This window comes from Saccoglossus kowalevskii, chromosome 10 (assembly GCF_978046115.1).
Source record: "Saccoglossus kowalevskii chromosome 10, keSacKowa6.1, whole genome shotgun sequence".
In the NCBI taxonomy this organism is placed as follows: domain Eukaryota; kingdom Metazoa; phylum Hemichordata; class Enteropneusta; family Harrimaniidae; genus Saccoglossus; species Saccoglossus kowalevskii.
In genome coordinates this window covers 9,905,564-9,933,453 of record NC_140650.1, presented here as the reverse complement: position 1 = coordinate 9,933,453, position 27,890 = coordinate 9,905,564, and the positions used below count along the sequence as shown (strand labels likewise).

At 33.1% G+C, this 27,890-nt stretch overlaps 2 protein-coding genes across 3 annotated transcripts in view; one reads left to right on the top strand and one right to left on the bottom strand.

The window, feature by feature from the left end:
• Positions 1-2,306: 2,306 nt before the first annotated feature.
• Positions 2,307-27,890, bottom strand: part of LOC100367747 (peroxisomal acyl-coenzyme A oxidase 1-like) — a 45,972-nt gene continuing 20,388 nt past the window's right edge. Inside the window, exons 5-15 of one of the 2 annotated variants that reach the window (XM_006823746.3) lie at positions 11,822-11,929; positions 11,192-11,311; positions 10,592-10,707; positions 10,156-10,325; positions 9,870-10,032; positions 8,051-8,241; positions 7,695-7,856; positions 5,949-6,054; positions 5,251-5,397; positions 4,854-5,060; positions 2,307-3,776 (exon numbers count right to left, since the gene is read on the bottom strand). In XM_006823746.3, coding sequence (XP_006823809.3) covers positions 3,714-3,776; positions 4,854-5,060; positions 5,251-5,397; positions 5,949-6,054; positions 7,695-7,856; positions 8,051-8,241; positions 9,870-10,032; positions 10,156-10,325; positions 10,592-10,707; positions 11,192-11,311; positions 11,822-11,929 — 1,553 coding nt within the window. In that variant the 3' untranslated portion in view covers positions 2,307-3,713. The remainder of the gene's footprint in view (positions 3,777-4,853; positions 5,061-5,250; positions 5,398-5,948; positions 6,055-7,694; positions 7,857-8,050; positions 8,242-9,869; positions 10,033-10,155; positions 10,326-10,591; positions 10,708-11,191; positions 11,312-11,821; positions 11,930-27,890) is intronic. The other variant, XM_085504223.1, reaches the window with a different exon arrangement.
• Positions 14,972-16,845, top strand: LOC102802624 (uncharacterized). Its single transcript, XM_085504810.1, has 2 exons — positions 14,972-15,510; positions 15,789-16,845. The coding sequence occupies exons 1-2, from the start codon at positions 14,972-14,974 to the stop codon at positions 16,843-16,845; spliced, it is 1,596 nt and encodes a 531-aa protein (XP_085360936.1).

The following is a 27,890-nucleotide window of genomic DNA, read 5'->3' as shown; positions in this document are numbered from 1 at the left end:
TTTACTCCAAGTGCCGGATCATTGCTTGAGCCTTTAATCAAACAATATAATGCATTTATTGGATATAAAATGCTTGAAAAGGGATGTAAAATGTTTTTTCTGATAGTACGAACCACAACATCTTAGTATATAGTATAACTCTTTACAAACATAAATTAAAGCTATAGAGCAGCTTTTTCGGGTCCAAGTGTGAAAGGTGGTTATTATGGGGTGAGAAATCAATATTTGCCATGTTCATATCACATTATCTTTTTTTATTATTTTTCCGCTATTTAGTAATATTTATACTTTTATTTCATTATTAGGATATTCTATTGTCATTATTTGATAATAATTCTTATATTATTTTATCATTATTACATTATTATTTGACCACGTTTTCATTATGCGCGATGTGTTTTATATGAACAATGGTTCTGCATATTTGAATAAATATTTTAATTAAGTCATTCCTATTGAGGTAGTCAAGCATATTTTCATATTCCAAGGATTGTAAGTGAAGAAAACGTTCCTTCTTTAAAAGTTTTGTCTCTTTCGTAGATTGGAATAACTTAATGTCATTTGCTATTGAGTTTTTTTAATCAGCCTTGATTTCCATGAATTTGAATGCAGTTATATACCATTATAACATTACAAGAGACATTATGAATGTTCATTCATTCATTTGGCGAGTTATATCGTATGTGAACTGTTAGTATTGATAATATTGATAAGTGAAAGAAGACACTGAAACAAAATCTAGATGCATATACCGAATAACAGAACAAGTAAAATAGTTTTACCTAATCGTTGTTAGCACTACACAAATAGTACAACACATTGGTAGCCATTATAGAAAAAGGAGCAATTATACAAACATCAGTCTATAATACAGACAGTGTTGTTCTTAATAAACAACTCTGTACTCTAGTGAAATATCACCAATCAAACATAACCATGATCAAGTCACTAGTAACTAACCAATCCTTCAATGAAGACAAATTGAACTCCTTCGATCAACTGAAGGTAAATAATATTGGCCTCAAATTAAATAATATTCAGAAAATAAGTACCCATATAAATATAAAATTACTTTAAAAAATTACGTTTGGAAACAAGTCAGGAAACAGAAAACGGAAATACTGTGACTATCAAGGTGAATAATAATTCATATTATACATGGATTATGAATGATAGGATAATTTTAGTGAGATTATATAAAAGCAACTACTGCTTCGTGTAAAAGTGTTAAAGTAGTCAGCAAAAGAATGTCATAAACGAAAGTCCATAAGATCAGTACGATATAAGGATGAAGATTTTGAAATTTCAAACGACTTGATGATAAAATCAACAGTGTAACAAACATGTCACATAAATACAATGGAGACGATGAGCGCGCAAACAGGCACTAGTACATCATGTACAGAAATAAAAGAACACAACCAGGATAAACAACAGGTACAAAGGATCCAACAAGAGCTATTCAACACTGGAAAGTGTGAGAAATAAAGACAAACCCAAATCAAGCAAAGTGTGCCACAAAACGCCAACAAGACTTGCTACACTTAAAACACCAGTCACTACTATGTTAAAAGATTAACAATACGCCATCAAGATTACCACCACCTTACAGCACAATCGTCAGCTTTGGGAAATAAAACGACAACTGACGACTCAGAACTACCAGCAACTTTAACGGAAATGTACAAAAATGTCAAACGAATAGAGCAACAAAACTGCGAGATTGTCAGAAATGGTTACATGATAGAAGGAATGAATGGCCAACTGAATGTTATCAATGTTAGTTTAAGCCAACAATCTGAACAATTAACAAACATAAATTAACAAAATAGTGGATAGTGTTCAATCTGACAACAACAAAATTAAAGCCATCGTCAGTGAAGAGAGAAACGCAGATATATCAAATATCGAAGAAACAGTGGGTAAATTAGAAAGAGTGTTTGGTGATCAATTAGCAAGTATTGCAAAAACCTTCGAGAATCTCTTACTATCAATGAACTACTGAAATACACTAACACAGGATTTTGATGATTCAACTGAGTATAGAAACGGAGTACAGGAATGTGTAGTAAGCCCAACATTGTTTATTGTATAGTAATGACCTTGTTAGAACCATTAAACCCAGCTATTTTAGACAAGCAGACATGTGGAACTATGGCAATAACAAAAAATGTGTTATAAATTGGATAGAGGTGCTGTTGATAAAAATACATCATAAATACCGTAACAAATGTTTGTCACTGGCACTAGGCCGGGAACAATTTGGCAATGTTTGGTCGAGCTATCATTCCCACAAATACAGTGCATTTACAAGTAGTAGTAGTATATATTTTTAATAACCTTATCACCATCAGAAATATATTATGCAGTGACCATCTACAGTGTCAAGCAAGGGATAAATATAATAATCATATTGATGATACACAGATCATAAAATAAACAAGGTATACAGTACTGTTGATTATTTCAATTAAATTATACTTAAACAAGATAGAGTTCAAATAACGTAAAGATGTGTCCCAAATATCTTGACTTTGAGATTGATAGTGGCTGAGCACAGAATGGGGATACGACGACAGTCAAACGTAGCTGGTTCCGGTGCGTGATATTACAAGCTCAAGTCTATCATATATCGTCAGTTTGGTAGTACGTACCTCATTGTCTGTAGTGCGTAGACCCAATAAGTGGCACTATTCAATAAAATATACAATGATGCGATAATACACAATACTGCTACATACAATTCTCAGAATTTCGTACAATTTTATCATAGATGTATGTACGTTATTATCCAGTCTAAGCACAAACAAACTTGTGCTTCATTGTAAATGTTACAATATATACATAAATTTAACAGTATAAATGATGTAAAAAATACAAGAATGTTGTACTCTATACAGACGAGCCCCTGGAGCACAGCTCGCTGAGTCTGTAAAGTTTTCCCCTGTAAAACGCTGGCTCCCAACACCACCAGGTTTGCAACCCTGCACGGTTTCGGTCAGAAGTAATGGAATTAATTTTCCTACAATAACCTGGCCCCAGCCTATAATTCCAAAACAAAAGAAAACTAATAATGACAAATTTCAATTTTTAATGGAAATAACAAACAAAACCTCAATTAAGCATGTCGCACAATTCATCTTCACGGCATTCCAACAACTTTTTAAAACTTTTTTTACTAAATAATTATATTTTATTTAAATTGATTAATATTTATGTTGCTATATACTGAAGAAATTTGTATTTCTAAAGATGCAATAAACAATTTATCATTATTATCACATAAAAATTGATATACATGTAATCCTTTTTATACCGGCTTTTGTGGGCATACCATGGTATGTCATATTTTGTACTTTTTATTGTATTTTGATCAGTGTGATGATCACACTGAATAAACTAAAAGTGTAATTTACAGTTTAAATTGAATCACAATACACAAACAAAGATGTCTATATAACACAAATTCAAATCAAGTTAGTTCCCTAAAAACTATGATGAAATCAATTTATTGTTATATAATAATGTTATGAAGTGAAGATATTCTGACCAGCCCTTGTCATAACATAACACAGCTGGTATCTGTTATATTTCCTTTTAAAATTCTACACAACACAATATCATCAATTGCAATTTGAAGAATTCATAAATTACTATTCATTCATTTTTTGTTTATTAACAAAAGTGCTATGGAAGTGATTGTTCATCTTGTTTTACAACTTAGCCTTGCTAGATTGCATCAGTGGACGAAGATATTTATTATAGGAGTCATGCACCTGGAAGTAAAACATTAGAGAAAAAGCATTTCAAATTACAACGTGTACACTGAATATACAGACATTATAGAGGATGAGCGTTATACTAACAACAGTCTCAATCAGTGGAGAATTCTTGGCCCAATCAAACATAGCTTGCTGGACACTATAGAGGAAACAAGCTATACTAATCTCGGTCTAATTTAGTGGAAAATTCTTGGCCCACACAAAGAAATCTTCAGAGACATTATAGAGAGCACACTTTATACTAACCTTGGTCTTATTGAGTGGAGAAATCTTGGTCCATTCATACAAACCTTCATAGACATTACGGAGGACACACGTTATACTAACCTTGGTCTTATTGAGTGGAGAAATCTTGGTCCATTCATACAAACCTTCATAGACATTACGGAGGACACACGTTATACTAACCTTGGTCTTATTGAGTGGAGAAATCTTGGTCCATTCATACAAACCTTCATAGACATTACGGAGGACACACGTTATACTAACCTTGGTCTTATTGAGTGGAGAAATCTTGGTCCATTCATACAAACCTTCATAGACATTACGGAGGACACACGTTATACTAACCTTGGTCTTATTGAGTGGAGAAATCTTGGTCCATTCATACAAACCTTCATAGACATTACGGAGGACACACGTTATACTAACCTTGGTCTTATTGAGTGGAGAAATCTTGGTCCATTCATACAAACCTTCATAGACATTATAAAAGGTACAAGTTATACTAACCTCGGTCTTATTGAGTGGAGAATTCTTGGCCCATTCATACAAACCTTCATAGACATTATAAAAGGTACGAGTTATACTAACCTAGGTTTCATTTAGTGGGGAATTCTTGGCCCATTCATACAAATCGTCATATAAATTATAAAATGCACACGTTATATTAACTTCGGTTGTACTAAGCCAGGTCTCATTTAGTGGAGAATTCTTGGCCCATTCATACAAACCGTCATATACATTATAAAAGGCACACGTTATACTAACCTAGGTTTCATTGAATGGAGAAATCTTGGTCCATTCTTACAAACCTTCATAGACATTATAGAGGACACACTTGACACTAACCTCGGTCTTATTGAGTGGAGAATTCTTGGCCCATTCATACATAGCTTCATAGACATTACCATCATATTTTCCAAGCTTAGAACACAATATCTCATCACGAAAGTCGAAAGCATCAACCAAAGCTACAGCATTAATACGGATTTTGTCTAAGAGTTTTCCCACAAGAGATTGCACCATGTCCAACTGGTTACCATTCATATAACCATCCTATAATAACATTGTCAATAAATTTCAATTATCCCCAATTAACGTTCGTTTCATTGTTTATTGCAATACTGTATAAATAACGATATATAAATTACTAGATCATTATGTGTGGACTTTGTATTTTAAGTTTTTGCATGATCTGATGTTTACTGTTCACTGGTCCCAAACTTGGGAACATTAGTTCACTCACCTGCAAGAAATCACCAGCATTTTGCCAAATACCATGCAAGGCATAAAACTGACACAATGACGTCAAAATATCACGTACAGCATCTGACATCTCAGTATCGTTTATATATTTCACAAACGTCTGCACCACATAAAAATGACAGTGTGCCTAGACAAACAATACAGACAATAGTCACGTGAAATAACACGATACAATTAATGGATGACTGGTTATGTGCACAGTATTTGTTTTTGTGATGTGCTCCCTCTGTAGCAGAAATTAGGTAAGGCTTTCGCTAAGATGGCGAGGAGTTGTACTGAAGTGTGGCTGTATTTAGTGGATGGTTTTGAGGTGAAGTACTATCTAGAGTTAGTGGTACTATCCTTGTTGGTATGGTTACCCTGTTTTACTGAAGACTAATGGGGCATGTGTTTGCAATGGGTTGATCTCTATTCATCACGAAATATAGCATTCTATGACACACAGTAATATGCTAATGAAGACACAACTAGTTTACAATGCAATAATATAATTGACATGAATAGTACACAGTTATACAATATTAGATGCATGACTGAATACATTAATGGCAGTCATATCAGTTCAGATAATGTGTTAATCGATGGTCATTAAATTGGTCATATTGGGTACTGGGAATATAACCCTCATGTACCCTCAAAGCATTCACTAATATTATGTCATCAGCTTTACATACTTACACTTGCAGCTTTTAATAGATACATGTGGCAATTATTCCATGCAACATGTTGTGGGTTGCCCTTGCCAATATTGGATTGCATCTTCTGTGCAGCCTCGATCACTAACCTGTACAAATTATACATTTATTTAATAACTGCAAAATTTTCCATCATTTCATATGTAAAAAATACTAGTTACAAAATGAATCATATAACATATCTTATTATCGAGATTCATTTATAAATAAGTATTTGTTTTAGGTAAAACCATGATCTAAATCACATGCTATAAGGTGGACAAATAATTCTATGTTGTGCATTTATTTAAAGTAATGATTAGAAAGCTAGTTGGGTTGGTTAAATTAGATTTAATTCATTTAATTTTGTGAATTGTGCCGATATTACTATATGATAAGGAAACTATGCTCCACAATTGTACGTTATTACATTTATTTACATTTCTGCTTAATACGAGTGCATGTGGTCGAAATCGTATCTATGTCCTTTACTTCAAATAATGCATTATCTAATCGATGAAAATACTACAGATGGATGTCATTATTAAAAGGTGTGTGATGTTTAGATTATCAACGTGTTATAGTATCACAGCTGAGCATATCTTGCTTTTTCGCTATAGATTCGGTCATGTGGAACCAAGGTGTCAACAAGTCTGTTACTTTTACTGTTCATAATTACAATGCCCCATCCCCAAGGCTAAATTCATATCCATAGTTTAAGTCAACACTTGGAAAATAAAGACTTGTATTAAAATGTGTATTGAAAAAGAAAAACGTTATTATGCCATGATGATATTGTGAGTACTAGGATGAATGCAACACATTTTTATTTAGAAAGAATTTCATTTTGTGGTTTCATATTTCACTGCTATCATATTAGAACATAATCTTCATAGATTCTCTCGAAGGTCTAGAAATGAGAACAAATTAGATTAACCTCATATAGAAACTTAATATAATTAAATAACATTGTATTTACTCTGTGGGCTAATGACCGTTATGCTTTTTTCCAATAAACAAAACATAATCTGTGCTGTGTGTGATTTATGTAGTCTCATATTTCTAACAATAAATAGTTTTACTTATTTTATTAAAAAAATGTTGTACGCTCTACATATACTTTGTATTGAGCACTTTTGTTTATCGAGTAATCGACTTTCGTATCTACTTTATATATATAAAAGACGAAATGTTTACATATTTGGTCTAAACATTACCTATGAGCTCTCTGCTCAAATGTCTTGTGTTGACATATATGTTTACATATTTGGTCTAAACATTACCTGCGAGTTCTCAGCTCAAATGTCTTATGTCACACATATATGTATACATATTTAGTCTAAACATTACCTGTAAGTTCTGTGCTCAAATGTCTTGTGTTGACATATATGTTTACATATTTTGTCTAAACATTACCTGCAAGTTCTCTGCTCCAATGTCTTATGTCACACATATATGTATACATATTTGGTCTAAACATTACCTATGAGTTCTCTGCTCAAATGTCTTGTGTTGACATATATGTTTACATATTTGGTCTATAAATTACCTGCGAGTTCTCTGCTCAAATGTCTTATGTTACACATATATGTTTACATATTTGGTCTAACAATTACCTGCGAGTTCTCTGCTCAAATGTCTTATGTTACACATATATGTTTACATATTTGGTCTAACAATTACCTGCGAGTTCTCTGCTCAAATGTCTTATGTTACACATATATGTATACATATTTAGTCTAAACATTACCTGCGAGCTCTGTGCTCAAATGCATCAGATAGTAATCCATGATCCAATAAGTCACTTTCATTCCTAGCAGGGCATTGACCTTTCTGACGTTGACTCAAATACAAAACAAATCTTGGAAGCTCCAAACCACGTTTTGCAGTAGTGGCACACTTCATTAAGTATCTGAAAATAAACAATAAATCATAATATGTATGTCAGTACTACTACGTACTGTTTCAGTAGCTTTTTTATCGATACATTCAGGACAGACACTGCAATTACCATATTCACTGTGTACATACGAATACTATGTACTGAGGAAATTGCCATTACTGCACAACACCTGTGCATTACAGAGGTACGAGGTAAATAGTCACCTAGCAGTTTGCAGCAACATAACTGTATTTTCTCCTTCAAAGGTACTGATGGGTGCTGTTAATGTGTACAATTCAGGAAATCCACTTGCTTGTGAATACCCATGTCCACCACATGACAAGCGACAAACTTCAATTCCTTCATTCCCAACATATGATGTGAAAGCTTTCAAACCAGCTGAGAGAGCATGTAACTAGAAAACCAAATAGAATTTTAGGTTAACAAAAAGAAATCTTGCTTAGTTATTGGAAATATTCATTGCCACCTCAATGAACTTATTCATTCAGACAGGTTTTGTGGAATATAACAAAAAACACACGAAGAAAGTAAGATGGTTATTTACATGTTGCTGGGATGATGTATACAAAGAAAATGTTTCATGCATGGCTAACACATTCACACTTCCTCATGTTTTATGTATCTCACTGTAAGATGAATAAAAATTCAAATTCTGATCAATAGCATACATCAGGCATGTCATTATTATTGTGTGATTATTGGCGATATAACAAATTGCATGCTGTTTCACACAATGTATATTAAGTACAGTAGAAACTCAGTGAGAGAGATACACCACACATGACGTATCAGCCAGTCTTCTCTCATTTAAACCAAGTACATGAGTCTCCCATATGACGTATCAGCCAGCATTTTCTCATTTCAATCAAGTACATGAATCTCTTATATGACGTATCAGCCAGCCTTCTCTCATTTCAACTAAGTACATGAATCTCTTATATGACGTATCAGCCAGCCTTCTCTCATTTCATCCAAGTACATGAACCTCTTATATGACGTATCAGTCAGCCTTCTCTCATTTCAATCAAGTACATGAATCTCTTATATGACGTATCAGCCAGCCTTCTCTCATTTCAATCAAGTACATGGATCTCTTATATGACATATCAGCCAGCCTTCTCTCATTTCATCCAAGTACATGAATCTCTTATATGACGTATCAGCCAGCCTTCTCACATTTCAACTAAGTACATGAACCTCTCATATGACGTATCAGCCAGCCTTCTCTCATTTCACCCAAGTACATGAACCTCTTATATGACGTATCAGCCAGCCTTCTCTTATTTCAATCAAGTAAATGAATCTCTTATATGACATATCAGCCAGCCTTCTCTCATTTCAACTAAGTACATGAATCTCTTATATGACGTATCAGCCAGCCTTCTCTCATTTCAATCAAGTACATGAATCTCTTATATGACGTATCAGCCAGCCTTCTCTCATTTCAATCAAGTACATGAACATCTTATATGACGTATCAGCCAGCCTTCTCTCATTTCACCCAAGTACATGAACCTCTTATATGACGTATCAGCCAGCCTTCTCTCATTTCAACTAAGTACATGAACATCTTATATGACGTATCAGCCAGCCTTCTCTCATTTCACCCAAGTACATGAACATCTTATATGACGTATCAGCCAGCCTTCTCTCATTTCAATCAAGTACATGAACATCTTATATGACGTATCAGCCAGCCTTCTCTCATTTCAACTAAGTACATGAATCTCTCATATGAGGCATCGGCCAGCCTTCTCTCATTATAACCAAGTACATGAATCTCTCATATGAGGCATCAGCCAGCTTTCTCTCATTTTAACCAATTACATGAATCTCTCATATGACGTATCATCTAGCCTTCTCTCATTTCATCCAAGTAGATAAATCTCTCATATGACGTATCATCCAAACTTTCTCTCATTTCAACCAAGTACATGAATCTCTCATATGACGTATCGTCCAAACCTCTCTTTTTAACCAAGTACATGATCTCTTATTTCAACCAATACATGATTGTTTCACCTCAGAAAGTGATTCCATATTGCCATCATTCATTTCATTTTGGACTTCAATATATCGACCTGTTATAACAAAACTAGTGAAGGTGAATGCATATGCTGCAGCCAAATATGGAAACAGTTTCAACTGCTGAGTTCGATAGTCTAAAATTTGTGGTTCCTTTACACTGCAAACAATAACACAACCAAGAGATTAGCAACTCTGTATATTATGCTACTTAGCATTTAATTATTATTATTATTATTATTATTATATTTATTATATTATTATAATAATTATTATCATATACCCTTTAATCTGTTCAGTTTGTCTTCTTACAGCACTATATCTTACAGCAATTGTGACAGCTTGCGATAACGAATAAGCGATATCACTGACAAGTGTGACACGCGCTTCAACCATAGTGCTGTATGTTAGTTTTGCATGTATAGGTTTAATATAAAATCCATCAGGTGAAACCTAGCAGGAAATATGAATAAATCTGACTATAAATCTGAAATTCTGCTCACACACATTATACACTCAAGTTACGCTGATCCAAAAAATTAAATGTGGACAAGTTAACGAAACTGCAAGAAAAAAAATAATGTATTGGCAAGCAACACGAACATGAGAGCACAGTGTCAGGTAATATAACTATCTGAATATTTTGTGTGGTTGAATATATTGCAGACATTATGTATCTCATGGACACCCACTGCCAACAAAATAAAATTGTTAATAACCTGTGAATATTTCATTAGCATATTCCTTCTTGGAATTCTGACATGATCAAATCCCAGGAAACCATTATCGAAGCTATGAAATCCAAGCTTCGGTCCAATATCACCAAGTGTTATACCTACAATATAATTATTAGACGTTTTTCTAGTTAAATGAGCATAATCAGGGTAGAGAAAATGGAAGCACCTTCACTCTTTCTGTTGTTGAGGTCTTAACAAGCTGTTCTGAATATCTTGTGAAAAGTTCTTCCAATTCAATTCAACGATTCAGGTCCCGATTTGTGACTTCATTAACATCATAATTTTAATATTTTGAGATAATGATATTACTGAAAATTGGCGATGTGGTGCGCCAACAATGTGCAGATAATTTCTTAAAACGTAATTGTGCTAAGCTTCATTTAAATCTGACAAGCTGTTCTCAGATAATGATTGGGGGGGCAAGAACAGTCATACCAATCAATTCAAAGTTATTGAATGTTGGATGAATCTATATGGGGTATATACCAACAATTGAAGTCCATAATATGCAAGATACACATCAAAATAGGAGGACACTCCGAATATAATACCTGAACATAATAAGCAAAACGAAGTTCATACCTGGCAAAGGTTGGTGGTTTTCCAGACTCCGTAACTGCACAATAAATGGATGTAATCCATAGCTTTTTCCGTTTGTGTATAACTGTGCCAAGACAACAGCATGTGTTGCAGTTTTTCCCACTAGCAAATACTACAATTATTAGATGTTGAGCGTGTCACGTCATGTGATGAAATGGTTAAATTAGTATCATTTACACGAAAGATGGATAACACTGTTAGACGCAATTTATACATCATATATTTTTCAGACAAATAAATGAAAAACATGGTACATTCATTTTTGCAAAATTCAATAAACTGTTTGGTATTTAAATGCTTGTTATTTGATTACTAACAGTTTCCAGGCCACCATTTTACTGTACTGTGTGCGCGTACGATTTTGTGTAAAAAAATTATTCATACTTGCAGTTTCCAGGTCACCATTTTTCTGTACAGTATGCGAGTGCAATTGTATAGACATTGTCTAATTCATAGTTACATATATACAGATTCCATGCCACCATTTTACTGTGCAGTGCGTGAGTACAAATGTAAGAACATTGTTTGATTCATACTTGCAGTTTCCAAGAAACCATGTTATGATACAATGTCTGAGTATAATTGTGTGGACATTATAAGATTCATACTTACTGTTTCCAGGCCACCATTTCAATGCTGATAATGTGGGAGTATGGAGAACAAATTCTTCGGTTTTAGGATCGTAAATTGCAGTTGTTTCCAAACCTCGAATGAAAGTACCTTTTTAACAGAAATAAGAGATAAATAACTGAGAAACTACCCAATCAAAGCAACTAACATATTATAAATAACTAAGTGACTGGTGCAATGTATTATAAACAACTAATAAGTGACTGATGCAATGTATTATAAATAACTAATAAGTGACTAATGCAATGTATTATAAATAACTAATAAGTAACTGATGCAATGTATTATAAATAACTAATAAGTGACTAATGCAATGTATTATAAATAACTAATAAGTGACTGATGCAATGTATTATAAATAATAAGTGACTGATGCAATGTATTATAAATAACTAATAAGTGACTGATGCAATGTATTATAAATAACTAATAAGTAACTGATGCAATGTATTATAAATAACTAATAAGTAACTGATGCAATGTATTATAAATAACTAATAAGTAACTGATGCAATGTATTATAAATAACTAATAAGTGACTGATGCAATGTATTATAAATAACTAATAAGTAACTGATGCAATGTATTATAAATAACTAATAAGTAACTGATGCAATGTATTATAAATAACTAATAAGTAACTGATGCAATGTATTATAAATAACTAATAAGTGACTGATGCAATGTATTATAAATAACTAATAAGTAACTGATGCAATGCATTATAAATAACTAATAAGTGACTGATGCAATGTATTAGTGTGATTTTGGCTTGCTAAAATCGATTTTGTAAAACGCCCTGAGCTTGGAGTCTAATCAGGATTCTGGCCGTCTTGCCTTCAGCCTATCACAGCTCGTTTATTTTGACCTATCACAGCTTTGTTTACCTACCACAGCTTTGTTTTTTGCCGGCCAATCAATGTCTTTTTGCACTCATCCCCTAGCGTCCCTTGCTAATTGCTTTCTTTTGTGTGCCTTTGTCTTAGTCATTCATGTATTTAGCCACGCTTAGTGAGCATCGTTTTGTTTTCAATCAATTGCTTTTATACAACTCATTATTTCATCTACTCGGCGTAATTGTTCGGCTTTCAACTACTAACATACGTTTACAATGGCACCAAGAGGTAAAGGACGTCGTCCTTGGAGAAATGCCCAACCACGTATCCAGCCTTATACTCGTCCAGTTACACGCTCGACCACACGGACGCCTGATGAAATAGTCTTGGAACAAAGAAGCATCGACGACACCACAGTACTACATAGACCTGCAGTACAGGAAGCTAACAACGCTGATTGCCTACCCGTTTCTCCTGCAGTGGTTGTTTCAGCCTCACCTCAACATGACCAACCAAGTACCAGCGGCACAGTTATAACTCCCGCGATATTTTCAGAACTCCAAACGGCAGTTACAAATCTTACAAACATCGTAAATGCTCAGCAACAACAGCGCCCTCACGACCATTGCTGTACTCACGTCAACGACCTGGCGACACACAGACAACAACATCAACATGGCGCAAGTGTGATTATACGCGAGCAACCATCCAATTTAATTTCTAACGAAACGCAATATGCCAACTCGAACATTCACTCCCATGAATCGCCCATCGAAAACAGTTTGCTTCATAGACAGGGAACTTTGTCAGAACAGATCCAACACGTTGAATTGGTCTCACCGGCTGTACATCGCGATATCATCGCAGGTAAGGACGTAAATCTTGCTTGCTTGCTAATTCCTGGTTATACATATAACTCCGGCCAACGTCATGTTATCGTGGGCGACGAAGCTCTTACTTTAAAACCATTTCAGGACAGTAGATTAACGAGGGCGCTTACTATTCAAGAGTTCATCATCGCATTTTCTGTTTACAAAAATGTTATGTGCCAAGTATACCCGACCCATCGCCAAGAACTAGATGCTTATGAACGCGACATTGTTGACATGTCAAGTCGTTTCGGGGGTCTGGCCTACTACGAATATCACCGTCAATTCGCAGCCAGGGCTGCAGCCTTACTTGTCAACCATAATATAAAGGTCGATTGGTCACGCCGTGATCCCATCTCTACACTTCTATTATCGCCGGAACAACAGTAACGGCTTGTAATGTTTGCAACAGCATGGCTCATTCTACCGATCCATGCCCGCAGCGTGCATCATCTTCTAAACGACCAGGCCAGGGCGTCCAGGGTTCAGTTTCTGCAGCACAGCATGCTACCCATGACAGAAATGGTCGTAAAAGAATTACACATAATGGAAAAGAAATTTGCAATAATTTTAATTCCTCCGTTGGTTGCAAAAGATCCAACTGCCCGTATTCACATATCTGTGCTGTATGCCACTCTGGGAACCATAATGCCACACAAGGTAATTGCGAACCAAAAGATGCTTTAAAGGCATGACTGCCTTGTTTTGCCGCAACCACGCCAATCAATTTTGACAATTTGAGCAAGGAACTTTCTTCACATCCTGACACTGTCTTTGTGGACTATCTGCTTTCAGGTGTTAAGGAAGGTTTCCATACAGGGGTGCAAGTGCTCCCCACGTGTCCTTTTATCTGTCGCAACCTTCTCTCTGCTCGTAGCCAACCGGACATTGTTTCAAAGCACATAGCAGCGGAAGTCAAGCAGGGCTACCTTATTGGTCCTTTTCCTTTGTCTCCTTTCCCTGTCTACCGTTGCAGTCCTATCGGCGTTGTTGATAAAAAGTATTCAGATAAAAAACGCTTAATCGTTGACTTGTCTGCCCCTCGCGGTAACACGGTGTCAACTAGTATTAACGATTTAATCGACAAGGATGAATACTCTCTGTCATATGTAAGAGTTGACAACGCCATCACGGCCATCCAACAAGCTGGCCACGGTGCCTTACTTTGCAAAACAGACATCGTTGATGCGTTTAAGCTTCTGCCCATCCATCCGTCACTTTGGCATTTATACGACATCAACTGGCAGGACAATTTTTATTTTTTCGTCCACCTCGCTTTTGGGTCTCGCTCCAGTCCAAAAATTTTTGATCAACTCTCAACTGCCATTTGCTGGATCGCTCATCATAACTACGGTATCAACAAAATGCTGCACCTACTGGATGATTTCCTTACAATCGATGCACCATCCCATGATGCTGAAAGAACAATGGCATTGTTAACGCTCATTTTTGGCCGCTTAGGAATCCCATTAGCCCCACATAAGACCGTAGGTCCTACTACTACTTTGGAGTTTCTTGGTATTGAACTTGATACCATCAAGATGGAGGCCCGTCTGCCACTGGTTAAGCTCAATCGCCTTCTTGATTTGCTTGATGAATTTCTCCTACGCAGATCCTGCACCAAGCGCCAGCTATTGAGTCTGCTTGGACACCTCAATTTCGCGTGCCGTGTAATCCCTCCGGGTCGTACTTTCATGTCACGACTTATCGAACTTTCGAAAGGCATTCAAAAACTCCACCACCACGTTAGCATTTCATCTGAAAGTAAACAGGACATTTGCATGTGGAAGGAATTTCTATCTGGGTGGAATGGCATTTCACTATTTCTCGACAAATACCTCACTCCTGCCCCAGATATGCAGTTATTTACAGATGCCAGTGGTATCGGCCATGGTGGGTATTTCCGGGGATACTGGTTCCATGAAAGATGGGCAACAAACCTTAGACTCGATCATGACAAGACTCTGTCTATCGCATTCCAGGAACTATATCCCATCGTTGTAGCTGCTTTGCTTTGGGGTCATCAATGGACTAGGAAGCGTATACTGTTCCACTGCGACAACATGGCTACTGTTCATATCGTCAATAAAGGTCGCTCTAAATCGCCATCCATTATGAAACTAATGCGACGTTTGGTGATTACTGCTGCATCCCATAGCTTCATGTTCTCTGCTGTTCATATACCTGGTAAATCTAATATAATTGCAGATGCTCTCTCTTGTTTTCAGACTACACGTTTCAGAGAAGCAGCACCATCAGCGCAAGCCATACCTTGCCAGATTCCCTCATTCGTGATGTTCGCTTGAACCAGGCAGTGGATACATGTCAAAGGGCATCACTTGGAATACGGACAGTCGGTTCCTATGCCACAGGTGTACGCACATGGTTGCGTTTTGCAGCCATGTTCAAGATCACAGGTCAGTCAACCACTTACCCGGTTATCTCCGAAAACATCTTGGTTTACTTCGTCACACATTGTGCCACATATTTGCATCTAAAATTCAGCACCATCAAGGTTTACCTTGCAGGAATACGCAATCATCACCTACTTGGCGGTCACTTAAATCCGCTTGTTACTAGCCATGGTTTGAATTTACTTCGCCTCCAATACGTACTGCGAGGTATTCGCTGTGTGCAAGGCTCTGCTACACGCCCAAGGCTGCCAATCACCTTTGACCTGTTAAAACGCCTGTGTTTGCTACTCCGTTCAGGCGTATATGGGCCTTACTTTGACCTATTGTTGGAAGCTGCTTTTCTGTTGGCATTTTTCGAATTCCTACGATGTAGCGAATTTACCTCGTTATCACAGTCTTTCAACCCACAAGTCGGTCTCTGCGTTAAGGACATTATGACGCTAGGTAACACACACTCAGTTGATGCCCTGGTTGTGACCATTAAATCATCAAAAACTGACCAGTTCCGACGTGGATTTGAACTTAGACTCTATCCAACTGGCTCTGCCTTTTGTCCAGTTTCGTCCCTACATCGCTTCCTTTTAGTTCGCCACAAGATGGGGGCAGCACCACACGAACCACTATTCATGCTTCCTGAAAGAATACCACTCAATCGTGCCCACTTCACCAACTCGCTTCGGTTTCTTCTCACTAGACTTGGCTTCAAAGCTCACCTCTTCGCGGGACACTCTTTTCGCATTGGAGCGGCCACTACTGCAGTGAGTGTGCATCTTCCATACCACCTTATTCAAACAATGGGCAGATGGTCAAACAACTGCTATCGCACATACATCAGAACACCGGAACAGTTGCTCCAGTCAGCTTCTAAGACACATGCTTCTGTCTGATTTTTCGAACGATGCTATCACCTGCGTCAAACCTGGCATTCTGCTGCGTGCATTTAGCGTTTAGCTTTTCGATTTCCTTTTTGCATCATGTGCACAATTCATTTTGCCTATGCTTTGCTGTTTACTTATTTTATTTCTGCATGTCTGCTCCCCCAGGCCGATGTACCAGTTGCATCCTCTGGGCCGAGCAGCATCAGCACCTGCTTTTTCACCTGGGCCGGCAGATGCCTGTCCTCCAGCTACCACCCCCCCCCCCAGGCTGACATTATGTCCTCTGGGTCGGGCGCTGTTCTCCTTTTTCTTTCTCGCTTTTCCACCTGGATCGACGGACACCTGACCTCCAGTTCCCGCTCCCCCAGGCCGACATATCACTATTTCCTCTGGGCCGAGCTCCCACTCCCCCAGGCCGACATATTGCTATGTCTTCTGGGCCAAGCCTTTCTTCTCACCTTCTTCATGGGGGTCCCTTCAGTCACAACTTTATGCCTCTCTCGGTTTGGGCTCTTGGACTTCATCCTACCCCCATTTCAGGGCTCGGCGGCCATCTTCTTGGTTACCTCCCATCTATCTTGGCTTCGCAGCAGGATCACCTTGACCCATCAAGGTCAAGACCTCGACCTACCTTGCGGGTGGGTCATGGCCTTGACCTCTGTAGTGTGACTGAAGGAGCCCCTTCCCAATTTTGTAGTTAGATTTTATATTGTAGTTTTATATTGTGTTATTTTTATTATATTGTGTTTTTGTGCTTCTGTATTTGATTAAGACTTGTATTTTACCATTGTCGTTTTTTCTATTAAATGCAAACTGTTCCTCTTACAAGTGTGTGGCGTGTTACAAATAAATAACTAATAAGGAACTGATGCAATGTATTATAAATAACTAATAAGTGACTGATGCAATGTATTATAAATAACTAATAAGTGACTAATGCAATGTATTATAAATAACTAATAAGTAACTGATGCAATGTATTATAAATAACTAATAAGTGACTGATGCAATGTATTATAAATAACTAATAAGTAACTGATGCAATGCATTATAAATAACTAATAAGTGACTGATGCTATGTAGTATAAACAACTAATAAGTAACTGATGCAATGTATTATAAATAACTAATAAGTGACTGATGCAATGTATTATAAATAACTAATAAGTAACTGATGCTATGTATTATAAATAACTAATAAGTAACTGATGCAATGTATTATAAAAAACTAATAAGTGACTGATGCAATGCATTATAAATAACTAATAAGTGACTGATGCAATGTATTATAAATAGCTAATAAGTGACTGATGCAATGTATTATAAATAACTAATAAGTGACTGATGCAATGTATTATAAATAGCTAATAAGTGACTGATGCAATGTATTATAAATAACTAATAAGTGACTGATGCAATGTATTATAAATAACTAATAAGTAACTGATGCAATGTATTATAAATAACTAATAAGTAACTGATGCAATGTATTATAAACAACTAATAAGTGACTGATACAATTTATTATAAATAACTAATAAGTGACTGATGCAATGTATTATAAATAACTAATAATTAACTGATGCAATGTCTTATAAATAACTAATAAGTGACTGATGCAATGTATTATAAATAACTAATAAGTGACTGATGCAATGTATTATAAATAACTAATGAGTGACTGATGCAATGTATTATAAATAAATAATAAGTGACTGATGCAATGTATTATAAATAACTAATACGTAACTGATGCAATGTATTATAAATAACTAATAAGTGACTGATGCAATGTATTATAAATAACTAATAAGTAACTGATGCAATGTATTATAAATAACTAATAAGTGACTGATGCAATGTATTATAAATAAATAATAAGTGACTGATGCAATGTATTATAAATAGCTAATAAGTGACTGATGCAATGTATTATAAATAACTAATAAGTGACTCATGCAATGTATTATAAATAACTAATAAGTGACTGATGCAATGTATTATAAATAACTAATACGTAACTGATGCAATGTATTATAAATAACCAATAAGTGACTGATGCAATGTATTATAAATAACTAATAAGTAACTGATGCAATGTATTATAAATAACTAATAAGTGACTGATGCAATGTATTATAATAACTAATAAGTGACTGATGCAATGTATTATAAATAGCTAATAAGTGACTGATGCAATGTATTATAAATAACTAATAAGTGACTGATGCAATGTATTATAAATAAATAATAAGTGACTGATGCAATTTATTATAAATAACTAACAAGTGACTGATGCATTTTATTATAAATAACTAATAAGTAACTGATGCAATGTATTATAAATAACTAATAAGTAACTGATGCAATGTATTATAAATAACTAATAAGTGACTGATGCAATGTATTATAAATAAATAATAAGTGACTGATGCAATTTATTATAAATAACTAATAAGTGACTGATGCAATGTATTATAAATAACTAATAAGTAACTGATGCAATGTATTATAAATAACTAATAAGTAACTGATGCAATGTATTATAAATAACTAATACGTAACTGATGCAATGTATTATAAAAAACTAATAAGTAACTGATGCAATGTATTATAAATAACTAATAGTAACTGATGCAATGTATTATAAATAACTAATAAGTAACTGATGCAAGGTATTATAAATAACTAATAAGTGACTGATGCAATTTATTATAAATAACTAATAAGTGACTGATGCAATGTATTATAAATAGCTAATAAGTGACTGATGCAATGTATTATAAATAACTAGTAAGTAACTGATGCAATGTATTATAAATAACTAATAAGTGACTAATGCAATGTATTATAAATAACTAATAAGTGACTGATGCAATGTATTATAAATAAATAATAAGTGACTGATGCAATTTATTATAAATAACTAATAAGTGACTGATGCAATGTATTATAAATAACTAATAAGTAACTGATGCAATGTATTATAAATAACTAATAAGTAACTGATGCAATGTATTATAAATAACTAATAAGTGACTGATGCAATGTATTATAAATAGCTAATAAGTGACTGATGCAATGTATTATAAATAACTAATAAGTGACTAATGCAATGTATTATAAATAACTAATAAGTAACTGATGCAATGTATTATAAATAACTAATAAGTGACTAATGCAATGTATTATAAATAAGTAACTGATGCAATGTATTATAAATAACTAATAAGTGACTAATGCAATGTATTATAAATAACTAATAAGTAACTGATGCAATGTATTATAAATAACTAATAAGTGACTGATGCAATGTATTATAAATAAATAATAAGTGACTGATGCAATTTATTATAAATAACTAATAAGTGACTGATGCAATGTATTATAAATAACTAATAAGTAACTGATGCAATGTATTATAAATAACTAATAAGTAACTGATGCAATGTATTATAAATAACTAATACGTAACTGATGCAATGTATTATAAAAAACTAATAAGTAACTGATGCAATGTATTATAAATAACTAATAGTAACTGATGCAATGTATTATAAATAACTAATAAGTAACTGATGCAATGTATTATAAATAACTAATAAGTAACTGATGCAATGTATTATAAATAACTAATAAGTGACTGATGCAATGTATTATAAATAACTAATAAGTGACTGATGCAATGTATTATAAATAACTAATAAGTAACTGATGCAATGTATTATAAATAACTAATAAGTGACTGATGCAATGTATTATAAATAACTAATAAGTGACTGATGTAATGTATTATAAATAACTAATAAGTGACTGATGCAATGTATTATAAATAAATAATAAGTGACTGATGCAATGTATTATAAATAACTAATACGTAACTGATGCAATGTATTATAAATAACTAATAAGTGACTGATGCAATGTATTTTAAATAACTAATAAGTAACTGATGCAATGTATTATAAACAAGTCATTGTCAATGACATGTCCCCGTTCCGTTCATATTTGAGTGACATATACATTCAAAGCAGATCATGACCGAAATGCACCTGCATATGTACAACACATTGTGCTAAATCTGAACAAAATCCATCCATGCATGACTGAGATCCGGTTCTGGAATTGTGAAAATATGTGATTTTGATGCATTTTCGGCCTTAAAATGGCCATCATTCCGCTATTGTTAAGCAGATCATGAAACAAATGCACATATCTATTTGTGACATGATGTACCATGTGTGTGTGAAGTTTGAACTTGATCAATCCAGACATGTCTTGGATACGGATCCAGAACTGAATTCTTTAACAAAATGGCCGCCAGTCGGCCATTTCGAATTTGATCCGAAAAAAAAAAAGACGTGCATCAAGGTCCTATTATGTTTAATGTATGTACCAAATTTGAACAAAATCCATCCATGCATAACTGAGATACGGGTCCGGAATGGTGAAAATGTGCGATTTCAATGCATTTTCGGCCTTAAAGCGGCCCCCATTTGGCTATCGTTAATGAGATCATGAAACAAATGCACATACATATTTGTGACATGATGTACCTTGTGTGTGTGAAGTTTGAACTTGATCAATCCAGACATGTCTCGGATACGGATCCAGAACTGAATTCTTTAAAACAAAATGGCCGCCAGTCGGCTATTTCGAACTTGATCCGAAAAAAAAATGACGTGCATCAAGGTCCTATTATGTTTAATGTATGTACCAAATTTGAATGAAATCCGTCCATGCATAACTGAGATCCGGGTCCGGAATGGTGAAAATGTGCGATTTCAATGCATTTTCGGCCTTAAAGCGACCGCCATTTGGCTATCGTTAATGAGATCATGAAACAAATGCACATACATATTTGTGACATGATGTACCTTGTGTGTGTGAAGTTTGAACTCGATCAATCCAAGCATGTCTCAGATACGGATCCAGAACTGAATTCTTTAAAACAAAATGGCCGCCAGTCGGCCATTTCGAACCCGATCCAAAAAAAAAAATGACGTGCATCAAGGTCCTATTATGTTTAATGTATGTACCAAATTTGAACAAAATCCGTCCATGCATAACTGAGATCCGGGTCCGGAATGGTGAAAATGTGCGATTTTGATGCATTTTCGGCCTTAAAATGGCCGCTATTCGGCTATCGTTAATGAGATCATGAAACAAATGCACATACATATTTGTGACATGATGTACCTTGTGTGTGTGAAGTTTGAACTTGATCAATCCAGACATGTCTCGGATACGGATCCAGAACTGAATTCTTTAAAACAAAATGGCCGCCAGTCGGCCATTTCGAACCCGATCCAAAAAAAAAATGACGTGCATCAAGGTCCTATTATGTTTAATGTATGTACCAAATTTGAACAAAATCCATCCATGCATAACTGAGATACGGGTCCGGAATGGTGAAAATGTGCGATTTTGATGCATTTTCGGCCTTAAAGCGGCCCCCATTTGGCTATCGTTAATGAGATCATGAAACAAATGCACATACATATTTGTGACATGATGTACCTTGTGTGTGTGAAGTTTGAACTTGATCAATCCAGACATGTCTCGGATACGGATCCAGAACTGAATTCTTTAAAACAAAATGGCCGCCAGTCGGCTATTTCGAACTTGATCCGAAAAAAAAATGACGTGCATCAAGGTCCTATTATGTTTAATGTATGTACCAAATTTGAATGAAATCCGTCCATGCATAACTGAGATCCGGGTCCGGAATGGTGAAAATGTGCGATTTCAATGCATTTTCGGCCTTAAAGCGACCGCCATTTGGCTATCGTTAATGAGATCATGAAACAAATGCACATACATATTTGTGACATGATGTACCTTGTGTGTGTGAAGTTTGAACTCGATCAATCCAAGCATGTCTCAGATACGGATCCAGAACTGAATTCTTTAAAACAAAATGGCCGCCAGTCGGCCATTTCGAACCCGATCCAAAAAAAAAATGACGTGCATCAAGGTCCTATTATGTTTAATGTATGTACCAAATTTGAACAAAATCCGTCCATGCATAACTGAGATCCGGGTCCGGAATGGTGAAAATGTGCGATTTTGATGCATTTTCGGCCTTAAAATGGCCGCTATTCGGCTATCGTTAATCGGATCATGAAAAAAATGCATGTGCATATGTCCCATATAAGGTGTGATGTATGAGTGAAGTTTGAACTTAATCGGTCCATGCATGTTCAAGATACAGGTGATCACGGACGCACGGACGCACGGACGCACGGACGCACGGACGCACGGACGCACACAGGGCAAAACATAAGTCCCCGTTTTCGGACTGCGTCCGAACGGGGACTAATAACTAATAAGTGACTGATGCAATGTATTATAAATAAATAATAAGTGACTGATGCAATGTATTATAAATAGCTAATAAGTAACTGATGCAATGTATTATAAATAACTAATAAGTGACTGATGCAATGTATTATAAATAACTAATAAGTGACTGATGCAATGTATTATAAATAACTAATACGTAACTGATGCAATGTATTATAAATAACTAATAAGTGACTGATGCAATGTATTATAAATAACTAATACGTAACTGATGCAATGTATTATAAATAACTAATAAGTGACTGATGCAATGTATTATAAATAGCTAATAAGTGACTGATGCAATGTATTATAAATAACTAATAAGTGACTGATGCAATGTATTATAAATAAATAATAAGTGACTGATGCAATTTATTATAAATAACTAATAAGTGACTGATGCATTTTATTATAAATAACTAATAAGTAACTGATGCAATGTATTATAAATAACTAATAAGTAACTGATGCAATGTATTATAAATAACTAATAAGTGACTGATGCAATGTATTATAAATAAATAATAAGTGACTGATGCAATTTATTATGAATAACTAATAAGTGACTGATGCAATGTATTATAAATAACTAATAAGTAACTGATGCAATGTATTATAAATAACTAATAAGTAACTGATGCAATGTATTATAAATAACTAATACGTAACTGATGCAATGTATTATAAAAAACTAATAAGTAACTGATGCAATGTATTATAAATAACTAATAGTAACTGATGCAATGTATTATAAATAACTAATAAGTAACTGATGCAAGGTATTATAAATAACTAATAAGTGACTGATGCAATTTATTATAAATAACTAATAAGTGACTGATGCAATGTATTATAAATAGCCAATAAGTGACTGATGCAATGTATTATAAATAACTAATAAGTGACTGATGCAATGTATTATAACTAATAAGTGACTGATGTAATGTATTATAAATAACTAATAAGTGACTGATGCAATGTATTATAAATAAATAATAAGTGACTGATGCAATGTATTATAAATAACTAATACGTAACTGATGCAATGTATTATAAATAACTAATAAGTGACTGATGCAATGTATTATAAATAACTAATAAGTAACTGATGCAATGTATTATAAATAACTAATAAGTGACTGATGCAATGTATTATAAATAAATAATAAGTGACTGATGCAATGTATTATAAATAGCTAATAAGTAACTGATGCAATGTATTATAAATAACTAATAAGTGACTGATGCAATGTATTATAAATAACTAATAAGTGACTGATGCAATGTATTATAAATAAATAATAAGTGACTGATGCAATTTATTATAAATAACTAATAAGTGACTGATGCAATGTATTATAAATAACTAATAAGTAACTGATGCAATGTATTATAAATAACTAATAAGTAACTGATGCAATGTATTATAAATAACTAATAAGTGACTGATGCAATGTATTATAAATAAATAATAAGTGACTGATGCAATTTATTATAAATAACTAATAAGTGACTGATGCAATGTATTATAAATAACTAATAAGTAACTGATGCAATGTATTATAAATAACTAATAAGTAACTGATGCAATGTATTATAAATAACTAATACGTAACTGATGCAATGTATTATAAATAACTAATAGTAACTGATGCAATGTATTATAAATAACTAATAAGTAACTGATGCAAGGTATTATAAATAACTAATAAGTGACTGATGCAATGTATTATAAATAACTAATAAGTGACTGATGCAATGTATTATAAATAACTAATAAGTAACTGATGCAATGTATTATAAATAACTAATAAGTAACTGATGCAATGTATAATAAATAACTAATAAGTGACTGATGCAAAGTGACTGATGCAATGTATTATAAATAGCTAATAAGTGACTGATGCAATGCATTATAAATAACTAATAAGTGACTGATGCAATGTATTATAAATAACTAATAAGTGACTGATGCAATGTATTATAAATAACTAATAAGTGACTGATGCAATGTATTATAAATAACTAATAAGTAACTGATGCAATGCATTATAAATAACTAATAAGTGACTGATGCAATGTATTATAAATAACTAATAAGTAACTGATGCAATGTATTATAAATAACTAATAAGTAGCTGATGCAATGTATTATAAATAACTAATAAGTAACTGATGTAATGTATTATAAATAACTAATAAGTGACTGATGCAATGTATTATAAATAACTAATAAGTGACTGATGCAATGTATTATAAATAACTAATAAGTAACTGATGCAATGTATTATAAATAACTAATAAGTGACTGATGCAATGTATTATAACTAATAAGTGACTGATGTAATGTATTATAAATAACTAATAAGTGACTGATGCAATGTATTATAACTAATAAGTGACTGATGTAATGTATTATAAATAACTAATAAGTGACTGATGCAATGTATTATAAATAAATAATAAGTGACTGATGCAATGTATTATAAATAACTAATACGTAACTGATGCAATGTATTATAAATAACTAATAAGTGACTGATGCAATGTATTATAAATAACTAATAAGTAACTGATGCAATGTATTATAAATAACTAATAAGTGACTGATGCAATGTATTATAAATAAATAATAAGCGACTGATGCAATGTATTATAAATAGCTAATAAGTAACTGATGCAATGTATTATAAATAACTAATAAGTGACTGATGCAATGTATTATAAATAACTAATAAGTGACTGATGCAATGTATTATAAATAACTAATACGTAACTGATGCAATGTATTATAAATAACTAATAAGTGACTGATGCAATGTATTATAAATAACTAATACGTAACTGATGCAATGTATTATAAATAACTAATAAGTGACTGATGCAATGTATTATAAATAACTAATAAGTAACTGATGCAATGTATTATAAATAACTAATAAGTGACTGACGCAATGTATTATAAATAATAAGTGACTCATGCAATGTATTATAAATAGCTAATAAGTGACTGATGCAATGTATTATAAATAACTAATAAGTGACTCATGCAATGTATTATAAATAACTAATAAGTGACTGATGCAATGTATTATAAATAACTAATACGTAACTGATACAATGTATTATAAATAACTAATAAGTGACTGATGCAATGTATTATAAATAACTAATAAGTAACTGATGCAATGTATTATAAATAACTAATAAGTGACTGATGCAATGTATTATAAATAACTAATAAGTGACTGATGCAATGTATTATAAATAGCTAATAAGTGACTGATGCAATGTATTATAAATAACTAATAAGTGACTGATGCAATGTATTATAAATAAATAATAAGTGACTGATGCAATTTATTATAAATAACTAATAAGTGACTGATGCAATGTATTATAAATAACTAATAAGTAACTGATGCAATGTATTATAAATAACTAATAAGTAACTGATGCAATGTATTATAAATAACTAATAAGTGACTGATGCAATGTATTATAAATAAATAATAAGTGACTGATGCAATTTATTATAAATAACTAATAAGTGACTGATGCAATGTATTATAAATAACTAATAAGTAACTGATGCAATGTATTATAAATAACTAATAAGTAACTGATGCAATGTATTATAAATAACTAATAAGTAACTGATGCAATGTATTATAAATAACTAATAAGTAACTGATGCAATGTATTATAAATAACTAATAAGTGACTGATGCAATGTATTATAAATAGCTAATAAGTGACTGATGCAATGTATTATAAATAACTAATAAATGACTAATGCAATGTATTATAAATAACTAATAAGTAACTGATGCAATGTATTATAAATAACTAATAAGTGACTAATGCAATGTATTATAAATAAGTAACTGATGCAATGTATTATAAATAACTAATAAGTGACTAATGCAATGTATTATAAATAACTAATAAGTAACTGATGCAATGTATTATAAATAACTAATAAGTGACTGATGCAATGTATTATAAATAAATAATAAGTGACTGATGCAATTTATTATAAATAACTAATAAGTGACTGATGCAATGTATTATAAATAACTAATAAGTAACTGATGCAATGTATTATAAATAACTAATAAGTAACTGATGCAATGTATTATAAATAACTAATACGTAACTGATGCAATGTATTATAAAAAACTAATAAGTAACTGATGCAATGTATTATAAATAACTAATAGTAACTGATGCAATGTATTATAAATAACTAATAAGTAACTGATGCAAGGTATTATAAATAACTAATAAGTGACTGATGCAATGCATTATAAATAACTAATAAGTGACTGATGCAATGTATTATAAATAGCTAATAAGTGACTGATGCAATGCATTATAAATAACTAATAAGTGACTGATGCAATGTATTATAAATAACTAATAAGTGACTGATGCAATGTATTATAAATAACTAATAAGTGACTGATGCAATGTATTATAAATAACTAATAAGTAACTGATGCAATGCATTATAAATAACTAATAAGTGACTGATGCAATGTATTATAAATAACTAATAAGTAACTGATGCAATGTATTATAAATAACTAATAAGTAACTGATGCAATGTATTATAAATAACTAATAAGTGACTGATGCAATGTATTATAAATAACTAATAAGTGACTGATGCAATGTATTATAAATAACTAATAAGTAACTGA

What these genes read in the sequence shown, in the direction of transcription:
- LOC102802624 (XM_085504810.1), top strand. Translation starts at nt 14,972, where the DNA reads ATGGCATTGTTAACGCTCATTTTTGGCCGCTTAGGAATCCCATTAGCC. An exon ending in CTCGATCATGACAAGACTCT is followed by an intron (nt 15,511 to 15,788) that starts GTCTATCGCATT and finishes CACGTTTCAGAG; the next exon opens with AAGCAGCACCATCAGCGCAA.